At 38.7% G+C, this 22,151-nt stretch overlaps 1 protein-coding gene across 1 annotated transcript in view; it reads left to right on the top strand.

Moving 5' to 3' along the window:
- DYNC2H1 (dynein cytoplasmic 2 heavy chain 1) overlaps positions 1–22,151 on the top strand; it is a 318,727-nt gene that overhangs the window by 97,853 nt on the left and 198,723 nt on the right. Inside the window, exons 56-63 of the mRNA XM_028105952.2 lie at positions 3,627–3,740; positions 4,268–4,428; positions 5,733–5,856; positions 6,659–6,780; positions 8,771–8,857; positions 11,609–11,735; positions 19,339–19,480; positions 20,064–20,173. Coding sequence (XP_027961753.2) covers positions 3,627–3,740; positions 4,268–4,428; positions 5,733–5,856; positions 6,659–6,780; positions 8,771–8,857; positions 11,609–11,735; positions 19,339–19,480; positions 20,064–20,173 — 987 coding nt within the window. The remainder of the gene's footprint in view (positions 1–3,626; positions 3,741–4,267; positions 4,429–5,732; positions 5,857–6,658; positions 6,781–8,770; positions 8,858–11,608; positions 11,736–19,338; positions 19,481–20,063; positions 20,174–22,151) is intronic.

Genomic DNA, 22,151 nt, shown 5'->3' with positions numbered 1-22,151 from the left:
AAAAAAACTAACACGTGCATAGTTAATTGATTTTATACAAAATGCCAATTAAATGGGGAAAGGATGGTCTTTTTAAAAAATGGTATTTAAATATCCATGTAGAGAAAAATAAACAAGACCTCTACCTTAAACTTGTACAAAAATTAACTGAATATGGGTCATAGATCTAAACGTACAGCATAAAATTATAAAACTTTGGAAGAAAACAGCAGAAAATGTTAATGATGTTGGGTGAGATAAAGATTTTTTTAGATGTGATACCAAAATAGAAAAAGAAGAAAAATTGATGAAATTGGACCCTATCGAAATTAAAAACTTTTCCTCTGTGAAATACGTTCTGAAGAAAATTAAAGAGCAAATCACAGACTGGGAGAAATTATTTACAGAACATAAATCTGCTAAATGACTTGTACCCAGAATATACAGAAACCATTAGAACACAATAATAAAACAAAAAGTCTAATTTAAAAATGAGGAAAAAATCTGAAGGTGCCCTGCATGGTAGAAGACATAGGAAGGGCCAGTAAATGCACAGAGAGATGCTCGGCATGATTAGTCACCAAGAAATGTAATCCCCTTGTTTCCAGACATTTTCTTCCAACTTCTGTTGTCGTGACCGAAACACTCCCAAGTTCTGTTAAGTCTGATCCTTTGCAGGTGATCTTTTTCTTTTTTCCTCTCTTGAGACTTTGTGGAAGTCATTGTTCTGAAGGTGACACCATCTGCCTTGGCTTAGGTCTCCTTTCGTTCCCTGTGTTGGACACCGTGTGGACTCTGCCCCAGGACACTTCTCTCCGCGGTCCCGGGAAGTGTTCTTACTGCGTGTGGCCGTGCTCCCCTCCCTCCATGTCTCTGTCTTCCCTTCCTGGGTGCTTGTTACTTGGACTGTGGGCTTCCCCGACTGCTTCCCTAATTCTCTTATGTTGTCTCACCTTTTTCCTTCTCTTTTTGCTCTACTTCCTTTAAAAATTCTTCATTTTCTAATTCGCCTCTTGAGCTTTTCATTCCTGCTGTGATGTTATCTCTCAGGAGATTCTTTAGCCTGTAAATCCTTCCTTTTGGCAGTGTCCCCGTTTTTTTTATTTTTTATTTTTTTAATTTTTATTTTTTAAATTTTATTTATTTATTTGTCAGAGAGAGAGAGAGAGAAAGCACAAGCAGGGGGAGCGGCAGACAGAGGGAGAAGCAGGCTTCCTGCTGAGCAGGGAGCCTGATGCGGGGCTCAATCCCAGGACCCTGGGATCATGACCTGAGCCAAAGGCAGACGCTTAACGACTGAGCCACCCAGGCGCCCGCCCCCCCCCTTTTTTAAAGATTTTATTTATTTATTAGAGAGAGAGAGATAGCAAGGGCAGGAACACAAGCAGGGGGAGTGGGAGAGGGAGAAGCAGGCTTCCTGCCAAGCAGGGAGCCCGATGTGGGGCTCAATCTCAGGACCCTGGGATCATGACCTGCGCCAAAGGCAGACGCTTACCCACTGAGCCACCCAGGCGCCCCCGCAGCGTCCCTTTTTATTGGTCTCTTTCATTGTTGCCTCATCTCCACTTAGCCCTCGGAGGGTACTTTATGAAATCTTCTGTTTCCCACTATATTTTCTTATGTACTTTTTCATACTTGGTTGTTTTATTCTTATTCACAAAAGAAGCTTTCTTTGTGAGTTTGGTCATCTTCATTGGAAATCTGAGTGTGGGTAGGGTTCTTAAGGACTGTGAGCTTCACAGGAGGATTATCTAGACTGACTCGAATGACATAATCAAGATTTCCCTTGATACGCCAAAATAATTCCATTGGCATTTGGGAAACTTTCAAAAGCAATAACATTTCCAGATATATGATGGTTATGTACACATTCAGTGTTTCCAGGATAATTTTATTGAGTACCTGACCTGGTAAGTAATGTAATAGAAAATCAAATGTAATTTTCATACTATAAAACTTTAGCATCACTTTTTCCTCAAGGTATTTTGGAAACAAATTACTATAAAGATTTATGTAAAGCAGACAGCCATTGTTATTATTAAAAAATACCTGTCACCTCATTACCTTTGAAGAGTAATTTGAAATATGAAACAAGTGAAGGCTGTGTGAAGGATAATGCTGTTGATGAAAGGAGACCGTTGAGCAGTATGTGTGCCCGTGTGCCGTCAGGCTGACGAGCTGCAGTCAGACTCGGACGGCTTGTGCTGTCCTGTGGTCGGCCCTCTGCAGAAGGGTTTTCTACGACGGTAGCTAGTTGTCTTGCCTATCTGAGACACAGAAGAGTCGCTGTGTATCTTGTACGCTAATAATTTTGCTTGACTATAAATAGCAGACGTTTCTGTTCATAATTTTATAACAAAGTAGAGTCTGGAGAGACAGCTAAATATCAAATTGTGTAAACTTGCAAAGCTTGCAGCTCCAGGTCTGTGACTTGAGAAAAGTACAGATTAAATACTGTAAAATCCTGGAGTAGGGCTCACTTCCAGGTGGCAGAACAACACACGTGCTGGGCCTTGGAGGGTGTTTGTGTGTGTGATGGAGCACGTGAGTTCCCTTCTGAGGAGCACACAGTTCCAGTTGCACTGACGTGTGAGGGAGCTCAGGGTGAGACTGCGGAGGAGTTGGCCGGTGCCTGAGTCTCAGCTTCGGCTCCAGATTGGAGCCACCTGGCGCGTCCTTAGATCTTTCTGCGCCCTGCCTGCACCCAGATGAAGTATTTAGATATACTTGGCAACGGAACACCAGGTATTAGTTCTTAAGCTCCCTGGGTGACTAGAATGTGGTTGAGAACCACTGATGTAAGGACTCTTGAAAGATTTCTTGACAAATTTCCTCCTTCCATATGTGGGATCCTTGATACTTGCATGCATGAACAGAGAGTTCACGTGTTATTAGTAAATAATTTACTGTTCTTTGAATCTGTACTGATTTTTGTTTATATAGTTACCATCATATTGTATCATGATTTCAATTTTTGTCTAAAATAAAGTGTAGAAACACAAACTTCTAATGCACTGTAGTCTCTAAGAGTTGTTAGTCTTTACTGTTAGAATTATAGGAGACTTTAGTTTGTTCATTTATGAGATGAGCATAGTAGTACCAACCTCTCTGAATTATTTATTCCAAGTGTTAAATGTATATTATAATTTTCTAAGTTTTGCAATTCTGAGTTGCTTGGTTTTTATATAATAAGCATTTATTGCTTTGCTATTTGGAAACATTAAAACAAATAAAGAATAGAAACTTCCTGATAGTAAATACGTAGTAAATTATAACATTCATTTCCCACGCATCTTAGAAACTTTCATGTCAATTAACATTAGGAAAACATTTAATAGAAAATGTTATTTTAGGGCGCCTGGGTGGCTCAGATGGTTAAGCGTCTGCCTTCGGCTCAGGTCATGATCCCAGGGTCCTGGGATCGAGTCCCACATCGGGCTCCCTGCTCCTTGGGAGCCTGCTTCTCTCTCTGCTTCTCTCTCTCTCTCTCTCTCTCTCTCTCCTCCTCTGTCTCTCATGAATAAATAAATAAAATCTTTAAAAAAAAAGAAAATGTTATTTTAAAATAATTTATATTTTTGATATCATGCTTTAAAATATCGAGTGCATGAAAATTAATTGGAATATCATTTAAAATATTCCTCTAGGATGCTAGTGAGCAAAAGACAGAACTTGAAAGACTGAAGCACAAAATAGCAGAAGAAGTTGTTAAAATTGAAGAAAGAAAAAACAAAATTGACGATGAATTAAAGGAAGTGCAGGTAGGCTACAGTGGACGCGTTGTCTGACTACTGACTGTGTCTGGGAGTTCTAGCAGTATTAGCAAGCGTGGCTTCCAACACCATGGTCTTTATGGAAGAGATGCAGGAAGGAAGGTCGGCCGGGAGAAGGAAGGTCATCAGAAACCATCTGCGTTTCCCGTGAGCCGTGTTGTTTGAGTGTCGAGGAGAAAAATGTGTTGTAGGGAAATTAAGTCAAACTCTTAGGCTCTTTTTTTGGCTCCTCACTAGGTTATTAGCCAGCTAGTTATAGAATATAAGGAGCCTCTTGAAAATGGCAAATTGTCTCAAAACAAATGGGATTTTTTCTAAATTAGACTCCTGTAGTTATGGTGGTAAGAATTTGAAGATTTTGTATTTTGTGTGTTTCAAAGCATTTTGATATTTGAAGAGAAAGGATATTAATAATGAGTTATTTTTAATGAAATGACAAATATTCAATAACTTCTAGAGTTATTGATTTTTACATATATATTTTTTGAAAGTAAAAATGCTCTTTGTCTTTTTAGCCTCTAGTCAATGAAGCTAAACTAGCAGTTGGAAACATTAAGCCAGAATCTCTTTCAGAAATTCGCTCACTGCGTATGCCACCTGATATCATCAGAGATATTCTTGAGGGCGTTTTAAGGTTGATGGGTATCTTTGATACATCTTGGGTGAGCATGAAAAGGTAAGTTTTTTAATTTGTGAAAAATGTTATTATTTCACCAGTGAAGTACACATTGATTGATTGATTCATTTATTTAGATTTTATTTTTAAGTAATCTCTACAACCAGCATGGGGCTTGAACCCACAACCCCACGATCAAGAGTCCCATGCTGTACTGACTGAGCCAACCAGGTGTGCCTCTTTCATATTTTTAAATACTTCTTACATTGTTTCTCAAACTGTGCTTCATTAATTACCTAGTTACACATTTTGCTGTAATATTTCAAGATACTCTGTATGGGGGCGCCTGGGTGGCTCAGTCGGTTAAGCGTCTGCCTTCGGCTCAGGTCATGATCCCAGGGTCCTGGGCTCGAGCCCCGCATCGGGCTCCCTGCTCTGCGGGAAGCCTGCTTCTCCCTCTCGCACTCCCCCTAGCTTGTGTTCCCTCTCTCGCTGTCTCTCTCTCTCTCTCTCCCTGTCAAATAAATAAATAAAATCTTAAAAAAAAAAAAAGATACTCTGTGTGATCCTATACCAAGATCTATATTTTCCTTTCTCCATAATACGTGATATAAGTATCCACAGAGAGAAAAAAAGAATGCCTAAAATCTTGAAGAACATTTCAATAAATGCCATCATTTATTTGGCCCACCCACAGTACAGAGCATTGTGTTTCCTGTGATTTACTGATGAAGAAAATAGTGTCGGTCTTCTCAGTGTCTTGCGCTCTTGGCGGAGTCAGACAAGGGCCGGAGGAGCGAGGGCAGGAGCCCCATAAATAATACAAGACACACACTGGAAGAGAAAAGGCCGGGCGTTAATGAAACACGCAGCTGCGTGGCTTCGGCTTTCACGTTCTGGTGACTGTGTTGTGGTTTGTGCCCACACTCAGATCCACACTGGGACTGGGGGTCATGGTGGAGTCCTTTCATATCCAGAGGTGGGAAGGGAGGTGCAGGTCGAGGAACACTTGGAAGTCCCTTTCTTAGAACGGAGTCAGGAAATTTTCTGACCTATCCTAGAACAGACAAGCAGAGCAGTTCACGGAAAGGGATGTAGGTAGAATCCGAGGACTGTGATCCCTGCCCTTCACCGCTGCACGTTATTGACAGGAGGCGAGGAACCGTGGGGCCTCTCTGTGGAGTTCTCCCTTGTGGTCTTTACAAAGTGACGGGCAGCACATGAGAAGCTGGGATACTTCAGGACCCTATGTTTCGTTAACTAGTGGATGAAAAGTACTGCATACACCATTTTGTTAAATCGATGTTATTGTCAGAAATGGCAAATTTTATTTACCCTTATTTGAAGTAATGTTTTAATTTTAGTTTCCTTGCAAAAAGAGGCGTAAGAGAAGACATAGCAACTTTTGATGCACGAAATATTCCCAAGGAAATAAGAGAGAGCGTTGAAGAACTTCTTTATAAAAATAAGGGATCTTTTGATTCAAAGGTAATTTTTAACAGCTATGCCATCGATCCCCTTCCTATATGGTCTGTAATATTCTGCTTGTTAAAATGTGATGGCTTTTCATTGTCGATTCTTTACACTGCCTAAAAACTAAAAGTAAAAGATAAGAGTGAGCCGTAGGGCTTGTGTGTCAGAAGCCTTGAGCGGCAGACAGGTGGGCGGGAATCCAGGCTGGGTCTGGAGAGCACAGTCAGTGTCATACGTGCAACATGTTTGCATCTTACTATCAGTCTGGCATTTCTGAACTTCCAGCCTGCCTGGTCTGCTTTTCTTCCTTCCTGTATATTTGTCATATAACAACAGAAACCTGCCTTAGGATACTTGTATCTTATTTCAGTGAACAGTTTAAATTCCATGATGCTGGTATTTTTTTTTTAGATCTCTTATACAAAATGTTATGTGCATCATCTCTGATGTTGGTAACATGGTTTCAGGGTTGCTTTTATCCAATAAGGATGTGTCCCATGGACAGAAGAGAAGAACTGATGCCTGAACATCATTGTGGACAGACATATTCGTTATAAATGTAGCTGATGGAGTGCTTATGTCAATAAAATATAATTTTATTAAAGATTTCTGTGGCTCAAAAACATTTATTTGGAAGCAGAAATTCAGGGTTATTTTAATGAAAATAACAATTCATGTTATTGTTATTTAACTATCAACCAAAAACTTCATTTGAGGGGATAAATTATTAAATGCTTAAGCAAAATAGACTAGGATTACCTTTGCTTTTATTTGAAATGAAGTTAGGGTGTTGGCTAACTTGTGATGGATTTTTCAGAATGCGAAGCGAGCGAGCACGGCGGCCGCCCCTCTGGCTGCGTGGGTTAGAGCAAACGTCCAGTACTCCCACGTCCTGGAGCGCATTCAGCCTCTGGAAACTGAGCAGGCGGGATTAGAATCGTGAGTTCCGGGATATCGAATATAAAGAAGTCTAACCTTTGTTTATTTGCATCAATTTAATGACTCAGTTATTGGGGTTTATTTATGTTATATTTCTTGTTTATACCTAAAAAGGCAGCTGACAGCATTAAAACATATAACATGAGTCAGTTAAATAAAATTAAACAGATCAAAAGAAAACACAATTAAAAGAAGTTGGAGAGCAGAACCAACTCATTTTTCCCCCTACCATTATTATGTTGTTGGAAGGATAAATTGGTAGAAGTTCTTTTATAAGGGGTTAAATTTTGTGAATGAGTAATATTAAGGTACAAAAAGTAGGTTTTGGAAAGTTAGGGCTTTTAAATTTGTTTTCTCCTTCTAAGTTCTAGGAAGTGTGTTGTATATATTTTATAACACATGGTCTGGGCAGGAAGGTGGACAATTTAACATTTACTTTTAATTGGTGGTTGTTCATAAGTCGGCATTGGTTCTATGCGCAGAACGAGAAGCATGTTATGTTCTCGACTGATCTCTGTGTGACCTCATCTCTTCTTACCCTGGACAAGGAGACTGTTAGCTGCCCATACTTCTTTTTCTCAATATACTTATGTGAAATTTTTGTGTTAATTTGCCACATATTTTTGTGTAATGAATAATGTTAAATATTTATATTATTTTGAGTATATAAGTATTTTCCACAGCTGAGACATACTGTATCTTATGGGTATACTTCCTTTCTTGTACATCTTTTTGTTTTTTCTTAATATCAATAATTTCCTCATTTTTAAAATCGATTATTTTTTTTCTGTTGACATATCACGTATTTATGCACAGCCTTAGAACAGACCCTAACCCACGTTCAGAATCTGTGTGTTTATGTATGTTCTTTCTTACTGTTACCCCTTCTGGAGCCTTCTGTCCTGTTCTCACGTGAGTCTGTCTGCCCCAGGCTGCTGCTGACCGCTGTTCTCTTCAGACTTCTCTTCACCATGGTTCCGGAGACCGTCTTCATCTCTTTCTCTTTTCTGATTGTATTCTTTTGTTTCGGGCCCTTCTCTTTCTTAGTTTAGTCCTTCATTTTTCTAGAACACATCCTGCACATTAGAAAGGGTATATAGGATGAAAAATGTTCTGACATCTTGCCCGTCTAAAATTACCTGTATTATGCTGTTATATCCGGTCAATAATTGGCCTGGGTGTACAACACTAGGCGAGAAGTAGTTTAATCTCACAATTTTGAAGGCCTTATTCTATTGCAGTAGTTCTCGAAGTGGGATCCCCAGGCTGGCAACATTAGCATCCCCTGGGAACTTGGGAAGAGCCCCCATTTTTGAGCTCTGTCCATGCTTTCTGAGTCAGAGATGCTGGGAGTGCCGGGGTGCGAGGCCTTGCAGTCTGTGTTTTGACAAATCCTTTAGTCAGTTTGTGCAAAGACAGATTCGCAGCAGTGGGAACCGGTCATTTGACGGCAGTCTCTTGGATGTTGTGGGTAATTTTGTGGGGAGGAGGTAAGTCTAGTCTTCTCTAGAAGAATCTTCCTACTTTCTGCCTAGGGTATGGGTGGGAGGGCTGACGGTTCTGAGCTTGACCTTCAGGATGTGTTAAGAGGATAGTCCATTCTCAGCGTGGGAGGGAATCTGAGGTTGATGGATTGATTATATCAACTATTGGAAAACTTTCTGTATTCAGCTGTGTTATCTTCAGAGGACCTGTTGTCCTCAGTTCCTGAGCGTTTGGAATTCTTTGGCTTTTCTTCCTGCAGCCCCTCAACTTTTGGCTTTTTGCATTCCATTATGTCACTTACCACCTTTCAAAATTTTATTAAAGTTACTCCAGTGCAGCCCTTTTCTCTTTCATTCTCTTTATCTTTGTGCATGAATATCTTTTTTTTTTTTTTTAATTCCCTTGGTTTCATTTGGTAGGGCTTTAGAAGGGATAGAAAGGGTTGTTTCTGCTATTGTTGATATATAAAATAGAATAACTTTTATAAAATGGAATTATATTTTAGAAATTTGAAGAAAACTGAAGACAGAAAAAGGAAACTAGAGGAGCTTCTAAATTCTGTTGGCCAGAAAGTATCAGAACTCAAAGAGAAGTAAGTTAACTTTAAAATGTATTTTGAAAAAAAAATGTATTTTGGATATTTGAAAACTAATGTTTCAGTTTTGAAAATCTTATAATCGTTATTTTCACTTCCTTTAGTGATTTATCACTCTAAAATAGGGAAACATAAGAAATAATATAGAAGGTATTCCTTTTTTTAAATAGTGATTTTGGTAGGAACAAACACAGTTGAAGTCTCCCTTGTGGAGCTGTCCCTGTGTCTATTCCTGAGCACTGGGGACTTGAGCAAGAGGGAGAGAATGTAGTAGATTCATGCCCAGAGTCCTTACATTTGGCGTCTGCATTTCCGTGTTATCCAGACTTACTTCACGTGACCTGTTCTGTAATCTGCCCGAGGCGCAGGATCACATTAGAAACTATTGTGTCCTTTTAATTTTGTACTTTGAATGTTTAAAAACGTATTCCTTTATGTAATATCATACTTAAATTTCAGGACCATTTATGAATATTACTAATCATAAAACCTTTCCTTAACCTCTGGCTTCATGTGATTGCTGTAGAGTATAGGATGGAAAATATTGGTGTGGGAATCATAGCAAATGTGGGACTGTTTCCCTTTAAAAATTGTGAAAATTGGAAAGCTGGAGCATATGTGATTAAATACTGTGTTATGTTATCATTTGCTTTTAGTTTTGTAAGACTCAAACTTTTCTAAATACATACCTTTTTTCAAGTGGTGTGTTCCATTTTCCATCTTTTTTTATGGAAGAAATATAAATTACTGTACCAAGAAATAAATTCATCAGACTGAAAACTATTATTTTTTTCTCCATACAGGAAATAATGATCTTGTTTATACTTATATATGTTTACTTACAGAGAAAAAAATGAAAAAGAAGCCTCAAGCCCATAAATCCAGTCATTTCAATATTTCTGAATTTTTTTGTATGTTATAGATACAGGAAAGAAACTTCATCATTTTCTTCTAGATATAATTATAGAGAAGCATGGAAAGTATTCATTGCTTTCAGTGTCCTATGCCGAGAATTGGTGCTTACTATTCAGCCAAGTGTTCGGTATTTATTGGGTGGTTCGCATATGGTAGCACACGTGTGATCTGTTGTGCTGGGCACTTTACATATGTGTCATTTTTAGTACTTCACATAAACCCAGAGGTGGGTATTTTCATCCTGCACATTAGGAAGGTTTATTTTCCTACATTGAACAGTTAGTAAGTGACAAAGCTAGCATTAGGTCATAGATTTGTCTCACTCCATAAAGTTCTTGTTCTTTAATCACTACGCCATACTGTCAATATTGTGGAAGGATTATTTAAAAAAACCTTCAGAATTAACTTTGAATTTTAAGTAAAACAGAATAGCATTTTCCAGTTTAGAGTGATTATCAATAATGAATCAATGCTGGTTAATAGCCATTTACTTGATTCTTAATTAAGGTTTAATTGACCCTAGATTGTGAGTGACAGTCTTATATTCTTGTACAGGTACAAAGAAAAAAGTAGTTGAAAAATAAGTATGATCTATCAGTATTTAAATTCTAACTTGACAGAATTGAGACATTTGCCATTTTAGTATAATTTATACAGAAACATTCAAGTTAGCTTGATTCAGCAAATACTTATGGCAGAACAATGTACGTAGTATGACTTGCTGGGGTGAGTAAGTGTGGTCTCTACTTCCAGGTCTCGAGCGGAGCTATTGACATGATGGGAGGTTCTGTAGTCTGCACCGTCCATTGTGGTAGCCACTAGCCCTTGAAATGTGGGTAATATGACTGAGGAATTGAATTTCAGATTTTGTTTACTTTTAGTTAATTTAAATTTAAATCGCCACTTGTGGCTGGTGGCTACCATACTGGAAAACTGAGTTTTACTCCCATGTGTAGGAGAAGATATTGGGTGCTTAGAGAGGCAATAAGATGCACTGTAAATTGCATGGAACATAGTGTTAGATGTACCCATACGTGGGTGGATTTTAGATCCTCTACTGATTACTGGTGAAACCTATAAAAGAATCTGTTTGGAAAGTGAGAATCATAACATTTTGAGCTGTTGTTCTGAGGATTACATGACATGCTTTTTTGTTGCTGTTTGTTTTGTTTTTGATGCTTAGCACAATCCTGGGCATTTTATAAGTACTTACATATTTATTGAAGGACTAGGTAATCAGCTGGAATGTTACTGTTTTATTTAATAAAATAATAAATTTGTACAAGTATTTTTTAAGGAAAATAATTTAAAAGGATGGTTATAAATTTGGGCAAGTGGGCACATGGGGAAAGAATATATGTAATGGATTGGATATTTGAAGTGAGTTTTAAAATTTTCTTTATATTTTTGATAGGTAGGTATTTGAAGGAGTTAGAATGCTGGGGGGTGGGGGTAAGGAAGGGGCTGGAAGGTATTCCAGGCACGTGGGACGTCCCGAAGCAGCAGGCTATCCAGAAGAGGACAGCATGTTTATCCTTCAGAGGTTGATGTGGGAGGCTTGAATGAGGGAAAACTGAGGAGGCGGCGGGGTCGGGGTGGGGGGGGGCGGTCAGCCCTCCCACAGGGCCCTGAACGTCACAGGGAGGAGTCTGTGCTCGAGCAGCCCTGCCTTTCACATCTGCACACTGCTGTGTCTGCTGCGTTGGTGCTATCTTGAACGCAAATATTATCAGTATTACCGTTAACTTAGAGAAAAGCTCACTTTACTAAGGCTCATTCAGCCAAATCTTTCTGAAATCCCTTTGCCTTTAATTGCTGTTAACGTTTTTACAGATTCCAGAGCAGGACGTCAGAAGCTGCCAAACTGGAAGCTGAAGTGAGCAGAGCGCAAGAGACAATCCAAGCCGCGGAGGTCCTGATCCGTCAGCTTGATAGAGAGCACAAGCGCTGGAATGCGCAGGTTGGCTGGGAGCTCGGGGGGCACGGCCGTCAGAAAGGGGCTTCCTTTAAAACACAGAAAATCTGCAGTGTACTGTATGTGTTAGAAAAAGACAGCAGGAGGGCAGTAGCCGTGCACTTTGAGCTGGCTGAGGGTCAGTGATGTAGACGATCAGGGCCATGATGTGAGTTCATCTTCAAGCAGAATGTTTCTGTATGTGTGCATTTGAGTGCAGCCTGTTCCTCCCGTAGGTTAGGAACAGGCTGCCAGGGTAGGTTACCAGGGGGACAGCAGGAACGAAAATGACTCGAGGGAAAGTGTGGCATTCTCTAGAAATCCCGTTGGACGAGGCCTTCTGGGACGACCAGCTTAGGATTTGACACTGTTGGCCGCTTACTCCTTCTAGAAATACTCTGTTATGTTGACTTTGTTAAAATGCTGTCTCTTGTTTTGTTTTATTTTTTTTCGGTTGGTTGGTGGGTTTTTCTTGAACTAGTTCGATTCCCCCCGCCTTCCCCCCTCCCCCCCAGAGAGAGAGGCAGGCTCCCTGTGGAGCGGGGAGCCCGATGCGGGACTCGATCCCAGGATCCGGGGATCACGACCTGAGCTGAAGGCAGGCGCTTCACCGACTGAGCCACCCAGGCGCCCATAGCCTCTGATACGCTTTCAACAAGAACATTTTTTACTTAAAAGCATACTTCAGAACACATCGTTCTAAAAGATCTATAAAAAAATTCCATCCAAGAAAAATTTTTTAAGTACACACAGAAGAATCCCCTGTTAAATCACATAAAAAGAGACTTAACAAATATTACAAATTTAAGAAGACTGAAATTATACCAAGTATATCTTCCAACCTCAGTGGTATAAAACTAAAGATCAATAATAAAAAAGCTGGAAAATCTACAATGTAAATATTAAATATTTAATATATAAATATTAAACAACATACTACTGCACAAGCAGTAGGCCAAATAAGAAATCAAACAGCAAATCAAAATATATCTCAAAGCAAAAGAAAAAGAAAACAATATTCCAGAACCCTTGGGATATAGCAAAAGCATATGTTAGAGTGAAATTTATGCTATAAATGCTTGTATGAAGAGAAAAATTCCAAATAAACAACTTAACATCATACCACAAAGAACTAGAAAAAGAAGGAACTTAGCTGAAATTTGTACAGGAAAGAGATAACAAAGAAAAATCAGAAATAATGAAATAGTGACCAAAATAATAATATAACATTGAAAGTAATGACCAGTTTTTCCAAAAAAATAAACAAAATTGACAGTGCTTTAACTACATTAAGAAAAAGAGAGAAGACTGAAAGTCAAAATGAGAAACGCGAGAGAAAAGAGTACAACAGATAACTACAGAAATATGTAGTGTGATAACAGATTATAAACAATTATATACCAACAAATCAGATAACTTAGGAAATGCACAAGTTACCATGATTGAATCATGAATTGTGAATCCAAGAAATAGGAAATTTTCTTAGACCAGTAAGAAGAATGAAAGATGAATTAGGAATTGGGAATCTCCCAGTACAGAAAATCCCAAGACCACCTGGTTACATTGGTGAATTCTACCAAACATATAAAAGAAATAAGGTCAATCTCTATCAAAATCTTACAAATAATGGAATAGAAGGAACACATTCAGAATCATTCCGTGAGGCCAGTATTACCCTGATACCAAAGCAGGACAAAAACAATACAAGAACAAAAAAGTCTGGATTGTCTGATGTAAATATTGCCAGTCTGACTTTGTTTTGATGTCCATTAGCATGAGAGGTGGTTCTCCATCCCCTCACTTTCAGTTTGCTGGTGTCTTTAATTCTAAAATGAGTCCCTTGTGGGCAGCACATAGATGGTTCTTACGTTTTTATCCATCCTGATACCCTCTGTCTTTTGATTACAGTGTTTAGTCCATTTACATTCAAAATAATTATTTACAGATGTGTATTTATTGCACTTTTATTACTTGTTTTGTCCTTGTTTCTGGAGATTTTCTCTGGTCCTTTGTCTTTGTTACTTTTGGTCTCTCCTTTCCACTCACAGAGTCCCTTTTACTATTTCTTGTAGGGCTGATTTAGTGGTCATGAACTCCTTTAGTTTTATTTGTTTGGGAAACTCTTCATCTCTCCTTCTATTCTGAATGATAGCCTTACTGGGCAGAGTATTCTTGGCTGCAGATTTTTCCCATTCAGCACGTTGAATAATACATCATGCCACTCCCTTCTGGCCCGCCCAGTGTCTGCGGGGAGATCTGCAGCTAGTCTTATGGGTCTTCCCTTGTAAGTTAAGGACTGACTTCTTTTGTTGCTTTTAAGACTCTTTCTTTGTCACTGTGGTTTGCAAATTTTCTTCCAGTATGTCTTGGTGTTGGCCTGCTTTTGTTGATTTTGATGGGCATTCTCTGTGCCTTCTGGATCTGGATGTCCGTTTCCTTCCCCAGATGAGGAAAGTTTTCTGCTGTTATTTCCTCACATAAACCTTCTGCCCCCTTTCCTCCTCTTCTCCTGGGACTTCTGTCATACCAGCGTTACGATGTTTGACGGAGTCGCTGAGCTCCCCAAGTGTGTTCTCGTGTTCCATGATTCTTCTTTCTCCTTTGTTCAGCATCATTATGTTCCATCACTTTGTCTTCTGGATCACTAATTCGTTCCTCTGCTTCTTCTAGCCTGCTGTTCTTTGCATCAAGCCTGTCTCCATGATCAGTTGGTGCATTCTTCATCTCTGACTAATTCTGTTTTATTCTCTTATCTCTGCGGTAAGGGCCTCCCTGAAGTCTCCCATTCATTTCTCAAGCCCAGCGAGTATCCTCACAGTCGTTCCTTTAAATTCTCCATCGGGCATGTTACTTATATCAGTTTGGCTTAGATCTCTGGCCGTGGCCTTATCTTGTTCTTTCATTTGGGAGAAATTCCTCTGTCTTGGCATTTTGTCTATGTCTCTTCCTTCTCTCTGTGTTAGAAAAGCCTGTTATATGACCCGTTCTGAGAGTATGAAGAAGAAGTCCTGCAGTGCCCAGGGCCCGGTGCTTCAGGGAGTGTCTCAGATGTGTTTTTCATGCACTCTCCTGCTGTGGTTTGGCCGCTCTGTCCTTCGGGCCAGCGGTCTGCAGAGGCTCTCCTTGCCCGCTGTGGACAGTGTTTGGTCCCTGGCCTGAGTGTGGCTAGTTTTAATGAGGTGTGCGCTGGTCTGCTTGTGAAATGAGACCTGACACCATCTCCACCAGAACTGAGGGCTTGCAGAAGTCCCTGGTTGGGAGACGTGGTATGGGCAGGGGTTTCCGTTTGTCTTCTGGGGAGGGGCCTGCTGCTCTGGGACTGAGCAAGCCTGCCGGAGGAGGGCCTTCCCGGCAGAGCGCAGGGGTGTGGGACCTGGTGTAAGCAGGTTAGGCGGCCAGTGTGGGCACTGCGCTGTTTACTGCAGGTGGCTCCATGTTTATGCTGAGGGGCGGGGAGGGAAGGGGGGCCATCGGGCTCCTTTGCTCCCAGAGAGGTGGCTCTGTGAACGCTGCCTCTCCAAGAAGAGCGAATAATCTCCCTGCTGCGTGCCCCAGGCGTTTTCCAGTTTTCCAGATCACTGTTTCCACGCTGTCTGTCTCTGGGTTGTTTGCCTGCCTCCTCTCCAGCGGTAGGGCAGTGCCCTCCAGGCTCTAGCCCAGCCAAGCCCGCTGACCTTGAAAACTCCAGGCTTTAATCCTGGCTGGTTGCGAGAACTCAAGAAATTCAGCCCCTGTCGTTTTCCCAGACAGTAGCTTTGGGGAAACGTTCTCCTTGTGCGTTCCCCGGTGTGCCCCTGTCTCTCCCGCTTCTTTGCAACCAGGGCTCCCTGCCCTCTGCAGCCCCTGCAGTCCCTTTCTCCCCCAGACCACGTCTCCACACTTCGCACCTTCTTCGATGTTGCTTCTTCTCCCCCTTTAGTTGTGGAGTGTGTTCTGTCAGTCTTCAGGGTGACTTCTGGGGTATTTAGGATGTTTTAATAGTTATCCAGCTGAGTTCGAGGGATGAAGTGAGCCTGAGGTCCTCGTACTCCACTGCTGTCTTTGATTGCTTCTTTATCCTTTCATCTTCTTTATCCATCTGTTGATGGACACTTGGGTTGCTCACATATCTTAGCTATTGTAAATAATACTGCAGTGAGCATAGGGATGCATTTATCTTTTGAATTAGTGTTTTCATTTTCAGGAGTGGGATTACTAGATTGTATGGTATTTCTCTTTTTAATTTTTTGAAGAACCTCTGTAAGGTTCCCCATAGTGTCTGCACCAATTCACATTCCTACCAGCAGTGCATGAGGGTTCCCTTTTCTTTATATCATCACCAACAGTTGTTATTTCTTGTCTTTTTGATGTTAGTCATTTTAAGTGATGTGAGGTTAGGTCTCATGTGCTTTTGATTTGTATTTCCCTGATGATGAGTGATGTTGAGCATCTTTTCATGTGTTTATTGGCCATCTGTGTGTCTTCTTTGGAAAAATGTCTGTTCAGGTCCTCTGCCCATTTTTAAATTGGATTATTGGGGGTTTTTAGTGTTGAGTTGTATGAATTCTTTAGGTATTTTGGTTACTAACCCCGTATTGGATACATCATTTGTAAATATCTTCTCCCATTCAGTAGTTTGCCTTTTTTGTTTTGTTGATAGTTTCCTTTGCTGTGTAAAAGCAGTTTAGTTGATGTAGTCCCATTAGTTTGTGTTTGCTGTGGTTTCCCTCACCCGAGGAAAAATATCTAGAAAAATGTTGCTGTGGGCGACATCTCAGTGTTTAGTGCCTGTTTTCTTCTAGGAGTTTTATGCTTTTAGATCTTAAATGTGCTTTGAGTTTGTTTTTGTATATAGTATTAGGAAGTGGTCAAGTTTTATTCTTTTGCGTGTAGCTCTCCAGCTTTGCCAACACAATTTCTTGAAGAGACTGTCTTTTTCCAGTTGTATATTCTTGCCTCCTTTGTCATAAATTAATTGATGATATAAATATGGGTTTCTGGGCTCTGTCTTCTATTCCATTGATGTATTATTGTGCCAGTACCATACTGTTTTGATTACTATAGCTTAATGGTGTACAACAAAATCTGGGATTGTGATAGCCCTATTTCCCCCCCGCCCAAGATTATTTTGGCTATTGAAGGTCTTTTGTGGGTCCCTAGAAATTTTAGGATTATTTGTTCTAGTTCTCTGAAAGATGCTCTTGGTATTTTGATAGGGATTGCACTGAATCTGTAGATTGCTTTGGGTGGTATAGACATTTTAATATTAATTTTTCCAGTTCATGAGTATGGTGTATTTTTTCATTTGTTTGTATTGCTTTCAGTTTCTTTCATCAGTGCCTTACAGTTTTCAGAGTACAGGTCTTTCAATTCCTAGGTTAAATTTATTCCTAGATATTTTTTTTTAGTATAATTGTAAATGGGATTGTTTTCTTAATTTCTCTTTGTGTTACTTCATTATTAATACATAGAAATGCAATAGATTTCTGTATATTAATTTTGTATCCTGCAACATTACTGAATTCATTTATCAGATCTAATAATTTTTTGGTGGAGCCTCAGGGTTTTCTATGTATAGTATCAAGTTATCTGCAAATAGTGACAGTTTTACTTCTTAGCATCTTGGATGCCTTTCGTATTTTTTCTTGTCTCATTGCCATGGCTAGGACTTCCAGTACTATGTTGAATAAAAGTGGTGAAAGTGGGCATTCCTGATCCTAGATGAAAAGCTTTTATCACCATTGCGTATGATGTTAGCTGTGTGCTGTTCATATATGACTTTAATTATATTGAGGTATGTTCTCTCTAAACCCACTTTGTTGAGAGTTTTTATTATGAATGGGTGTTTTATTTTGTCAAATGGTTTTTCCATATCTCTTGAGATGATCATAGAGCTTTTACCCTTCTTATTAATGTGATATAGTACTTTGATTTTCAAATATTAAAGCACTCTTGCATTCCTGGAGTAAATCCCATTTGATTGTGGTGTTTTTTTTTTTTTTAATATACTGTTGAATTTGATTTGGTAATATTTTGTTGAGAACTTTTACATCTTTGTTCATCAAAAATATTGGCCTTTAGTTTTTTGGGTTTTTTTGGTAGTGTTTTTTCTGGTTTTGGTATCAGGGTAGTGCTGTAATGCTGGCCTCATAGAATGAATTTAGATGTTTTTCTTCCTCTTCTATTTTTTTGGAATACTTTGAGATGAGCAGGTATTTTTGTTTGTTTTTTCTTTAAAAAATTTTTTTTATTTGAGTACAGTTGACCCACCATTTTACATTAGTTTCAGGTGTACAACATAGTAACACAACAAGTCTATATGTTACACTGTGCTCACAAAGTGTAGCTGGCATCTGTCACCATCCAACATTATCACATTATCATTGTCTGTATTCCCTGTGCTGTGCCCTTTATTCCTGTGACTTACTCCTTCCTCAGCTGGAAGCCTGTGTCTCCTCCCCTTCACGCATTCGGTCCATCTCCTAAACCATCAGTTTGTTCTCTGTTTTTGTGGGTCTCATTGTGCCTTTTGTTTGTTTACTCATTCATTTTGTTTTTCAGATCTTCAGATAAGTGAAATCATATGGTATTTCTGTTACTGATTTATTTCACTTAGTGTAATATGAGAAGAATGGGTAATAACTCTTCTTTATATTATTTGGTAGGATTTACCTGTGAAGCCATACAGTCCTCGACTTTTGTTTATTGGGAGTTTCTTGATTGCTGATTGGATTTCACTACTAAAAACCTGTCTGTTCAGATTTCCTTATTTACCTGTCTTATCCATTTGCAAATATCCCTCATATTTGTCTTCTGTCTTTAATGCCAATTATTTTATTTTATTTTATTTTATTTATTTTATTTTATTTTATTTTTTTGCCTAATTTCTCCTAACTTGTTTCCATCCTATCTGACCCTTAAATTGGTCCACTCCTCATTTGTCAGCTGAATAATCTTTCTAAGCCCAGTCTCATTACATCCCTCCCTGCCCTGTTTAAACACTGAGTGGTTTGTTACCAGCACGGCTTACAACAGAAGCTCCGTTGCGTGCAGGAAAAACCGTTCACAGCCTTCCTCCTGCACACCGCCTCTGCCTCTCCCTTTTCATTACTTCTGGGTTTCTACTCTTTCTGCAGCCACACTACTCTTTTAACTGCTGAGTCTCCATGCTTGCTTACGATTTTGCTTTGTACCTTTGCTCACACTCTCTGTACTTAATAGTTTACAAAGTGATGCTAATTCATAGTATTTAACTATCATTGGGATAAAAGTTCTGCTTCGTTAGGAATGTTTAATGACAAAATATGTTCATCTTTACAAATAATAGTGGTATTTCATACATTTTTATACAGTCATACATTTCATACATTTAATTCAATGACAAAATATGTTCATCTTTACAAATAATAGTGGTATTGCACACATTTTTTAAAATTTCAGCAGGGTCTGAGAAATCTTGTTGATATTTTTACATTTTCACAATTGTATTCAGGACAGGGTTTATAACTTTAAACCAATACATGATTTTTTTTCTACAGTCAAAACTCTAGTTTATAAAGCTGTTGTATTTTTCACATTTAGAACATATCTGTACCCTCCTCCCTCACCTGCTTTCTCTCTTCTTGTCCAGGTTGCAGAGATAACAGAGGAATTAGCTTCTCTTCCTAAGAGAGCTCAGCTTGCTGCTGCATTTATTACATATCTTTCTGCTGCTCCTGAAGGTCTGAGAAAAACCTGTTTGGAAGAATGGACCAAATCAGCTTGTCTTGAAAGTTTGTATTTAGTCATTCACGTTTTGAAATTTCAGTATCCTAAAAATGCCTCTTTTAATTCTTGCCATTTTACTTTTTCTAAATGAGAAAAATTTTCTGTAAGCTAAAAGAAACCAAATCTACTTTAGATTTGCTCAATTCTGTAATTGTTTTCTGAATTGTTTTGTTGCAGTGATTCTTCTATTCCTAAAATCACTCTGTGAAACTGAGACCACGGAGTATTTTTGATAATGGATGAATGCAGTTAAATATTTTAATACATTGATTTTTACAGTAATTTTATATCATAAAATAAGATGTAAGAACTCCAAAATTCCTTGTGAATTTTGTGGCTTTTTCAAGTTATTATAGTTGTGAAATATGTATTAAATATACAAGAAATATAATTTCACTGAGTTCCATTCCTTTGCACTTTTTATTTTAAACTTTTCTCCCCCTTCTCGTGCTAAAGGGGGAAGAACGGATTGAATATTAAGAATGGTCATGGGACTATTGTTTGAGTATATTTTAAATAGTTTTGTTCCCTTCCCTTTGTCAAGTGCACGATCACTGTAGTGAAATATTAATATCTTAAACTTTTCAGAATTTGATCTAAGGAGATTTCTTTGTACTGAAAGTGAGCAGTTAATTTGGAAAAGTGAAGGCCTACCATCCGATGACCTTTCCATAGAAAACGCTCTTGTTATCTTGCAGGTAATTAATCAGTTTTAATTTCTCATTGGAAGTATTCTTGTGGAAGCTTGTCCCAGGAAGCACCTTTCTCAAATTCTTAGGCTTTCACAGTTACTCTTTTCATTACATGAAAGTGAAGATATTTTGGGAATGAAAATCCATTTGTGATTCAGTTGGTGAATCTACAATTTTCATTATAATTTTTTTACCTTAATATAAAAGCATAAACTAAAGTGACATTATTTTGATGACAAAAAATTCTAAATTGAACTCCCTAATAGTAATGGAGATATTTTAGTGATACCTGATTTACCTGGTTATATAGTTTCTGCATCTACAGTATATGATATTATCATCTTTTTTTAAATTTTTTTAACAAAACAAAAGTTCTACAAAGTGAAGATAAGTTTTGGTTTGTAGGTTAGGGATAACGACATGCATTTTTTTGAAAATTTTTCTTTCCCATAATGTATATTTCTCCAAAGTCATTGTTTAAATGTGAAACTGTTACAGCGTGTTAGCAGTGATGAATATGAAAATCAAATGTGACTCAGGTATACAAACCGTGATAATTCTTCTAGTGAAGTATGATTTTTACCTTTAGCTTGGTGAACCGTTATGGATGTAACAGATAATGGGAAGGCAGCTCTTCCCTGTGCTGATAGGGTTTTCCTGTTGGCTCTGCCTCGGTGGCTTGCGCTCCATACACCAGTTTCCTCTTTGCTCCCCACAGCCCCTTTCTCTGCCCGCACACTGTCTCCTCCTTCAGTGACTCCACAGCTCCAACAGAAGCGTGAACGTTGAATGCTCCTTTTTAGGTAACACGAGCCATAGTACGACAAGATTTGTATTGTGGGCCCTGCATTCCTGGATAAAATGGGTTTCTTTGATGAGGCCTACCGGTCGGCTGACATGCTTTGGCTCGTTACATTGCTGCCTCCCCAGCAGAGGAGCTGCCGACCAAAGAACAAGCAGCCTTGACTGCTTAAAACTTGATTTGGCTTGTTCTCTTTTAAAGCATTTCCATCATTACTTTTCACAGTAGAATCACAAATCTGGAACTCTAAATGTGTAGGTAAATAAGTTCATTACATTATATACAAAAATATGGCTTTTTATCCTATTTGTTATTCTTTCCCCAAAGTTTCATACTCACCTCCTCTTCCTTTTTTAGCAAATCCAAGAAAACAGTCATTTGCAGATTTAAAAACACACAGTTTAAGTAGCGTTCTTTTTTTATTCCATGAGAAGTCAGGGGGGTGAGCTTTTAGAAAAAATGTATTTATCACAGTATTTTTTTTCCTGATGATACTAATTGAAAATGTTTACTTTTGTGTTCTGAATTATCTTTCGTGATGAATGTAGTTCATGAAATTGTTTCTGAAATTAATTTTAATAAGCTTAAATTTACTTTGTATTTAATATTGCCATGTTTATTATAGATATTTATATGACAAAACAAAAACCATTTGGAAAAATTTGTTAGGGTAATTAGTTATTTTGTTGGGATAAATTTGCCACTAAAGTTAACCCTCTGTCTCAGTTGTCAAGTATTCTAGATTTAGAGTAAGCTCTTGCACGTAAGGCTGTGATTGGATAGCCCATGTCTATAAAAACCTTCTCCAGTGATGTATGTGAAATTAGATTTCTAAATAGATACAAATTGGGTTTCTGGGAAGTCTTCCCTGACAAAAAAATGACTAGGCATAATGAGTAAAATGTAATTTTGATTGAGAGATATAGCTCATCTCATTAACCCCGCTAGAGTTTTCCTGAGGTTCTCCCTCTCCCTGGAGCCTTTCCCACATTCAAGGTCTGTAGTTGCTGTCTCCTTTAGTGGTCCTAAGTAAAGCCTTTTTGTCCATTATTATTCCTTTGTTTGTCTTAAAAGATGCTTGAACTTCTCGTATCTGTGTTAAACTAACTGTTGAAATGCAGTGTTGTCTGGAAGAGGAAATAGTCAACTAATCTACCAATGACCTCGTAACAGGAGTTAGTT

The sequence above is a fragment of the Eumetopias jubatus genome, unplaced genomic scaffold (genome assembly GCF_037043125.1).
Source record: "Eumetopias jubatus isolate StellerSeaLion01/CBP00866 unplaced genomic scaffold, mEumJub1_p1.0 scaffold_13, whole genome shotgun sequence".
NCBI lineage: Eukaryota > Metazoa > Chordata > Mammalia > Carnivora > Otariidae > Eumetopias > Eumetopias jubatus.
The sequence above is the reverse complement of the archived record's forward strand: the minus strand, read 5'-3'. Positions and strand labels throughout refer to the sequence as shown.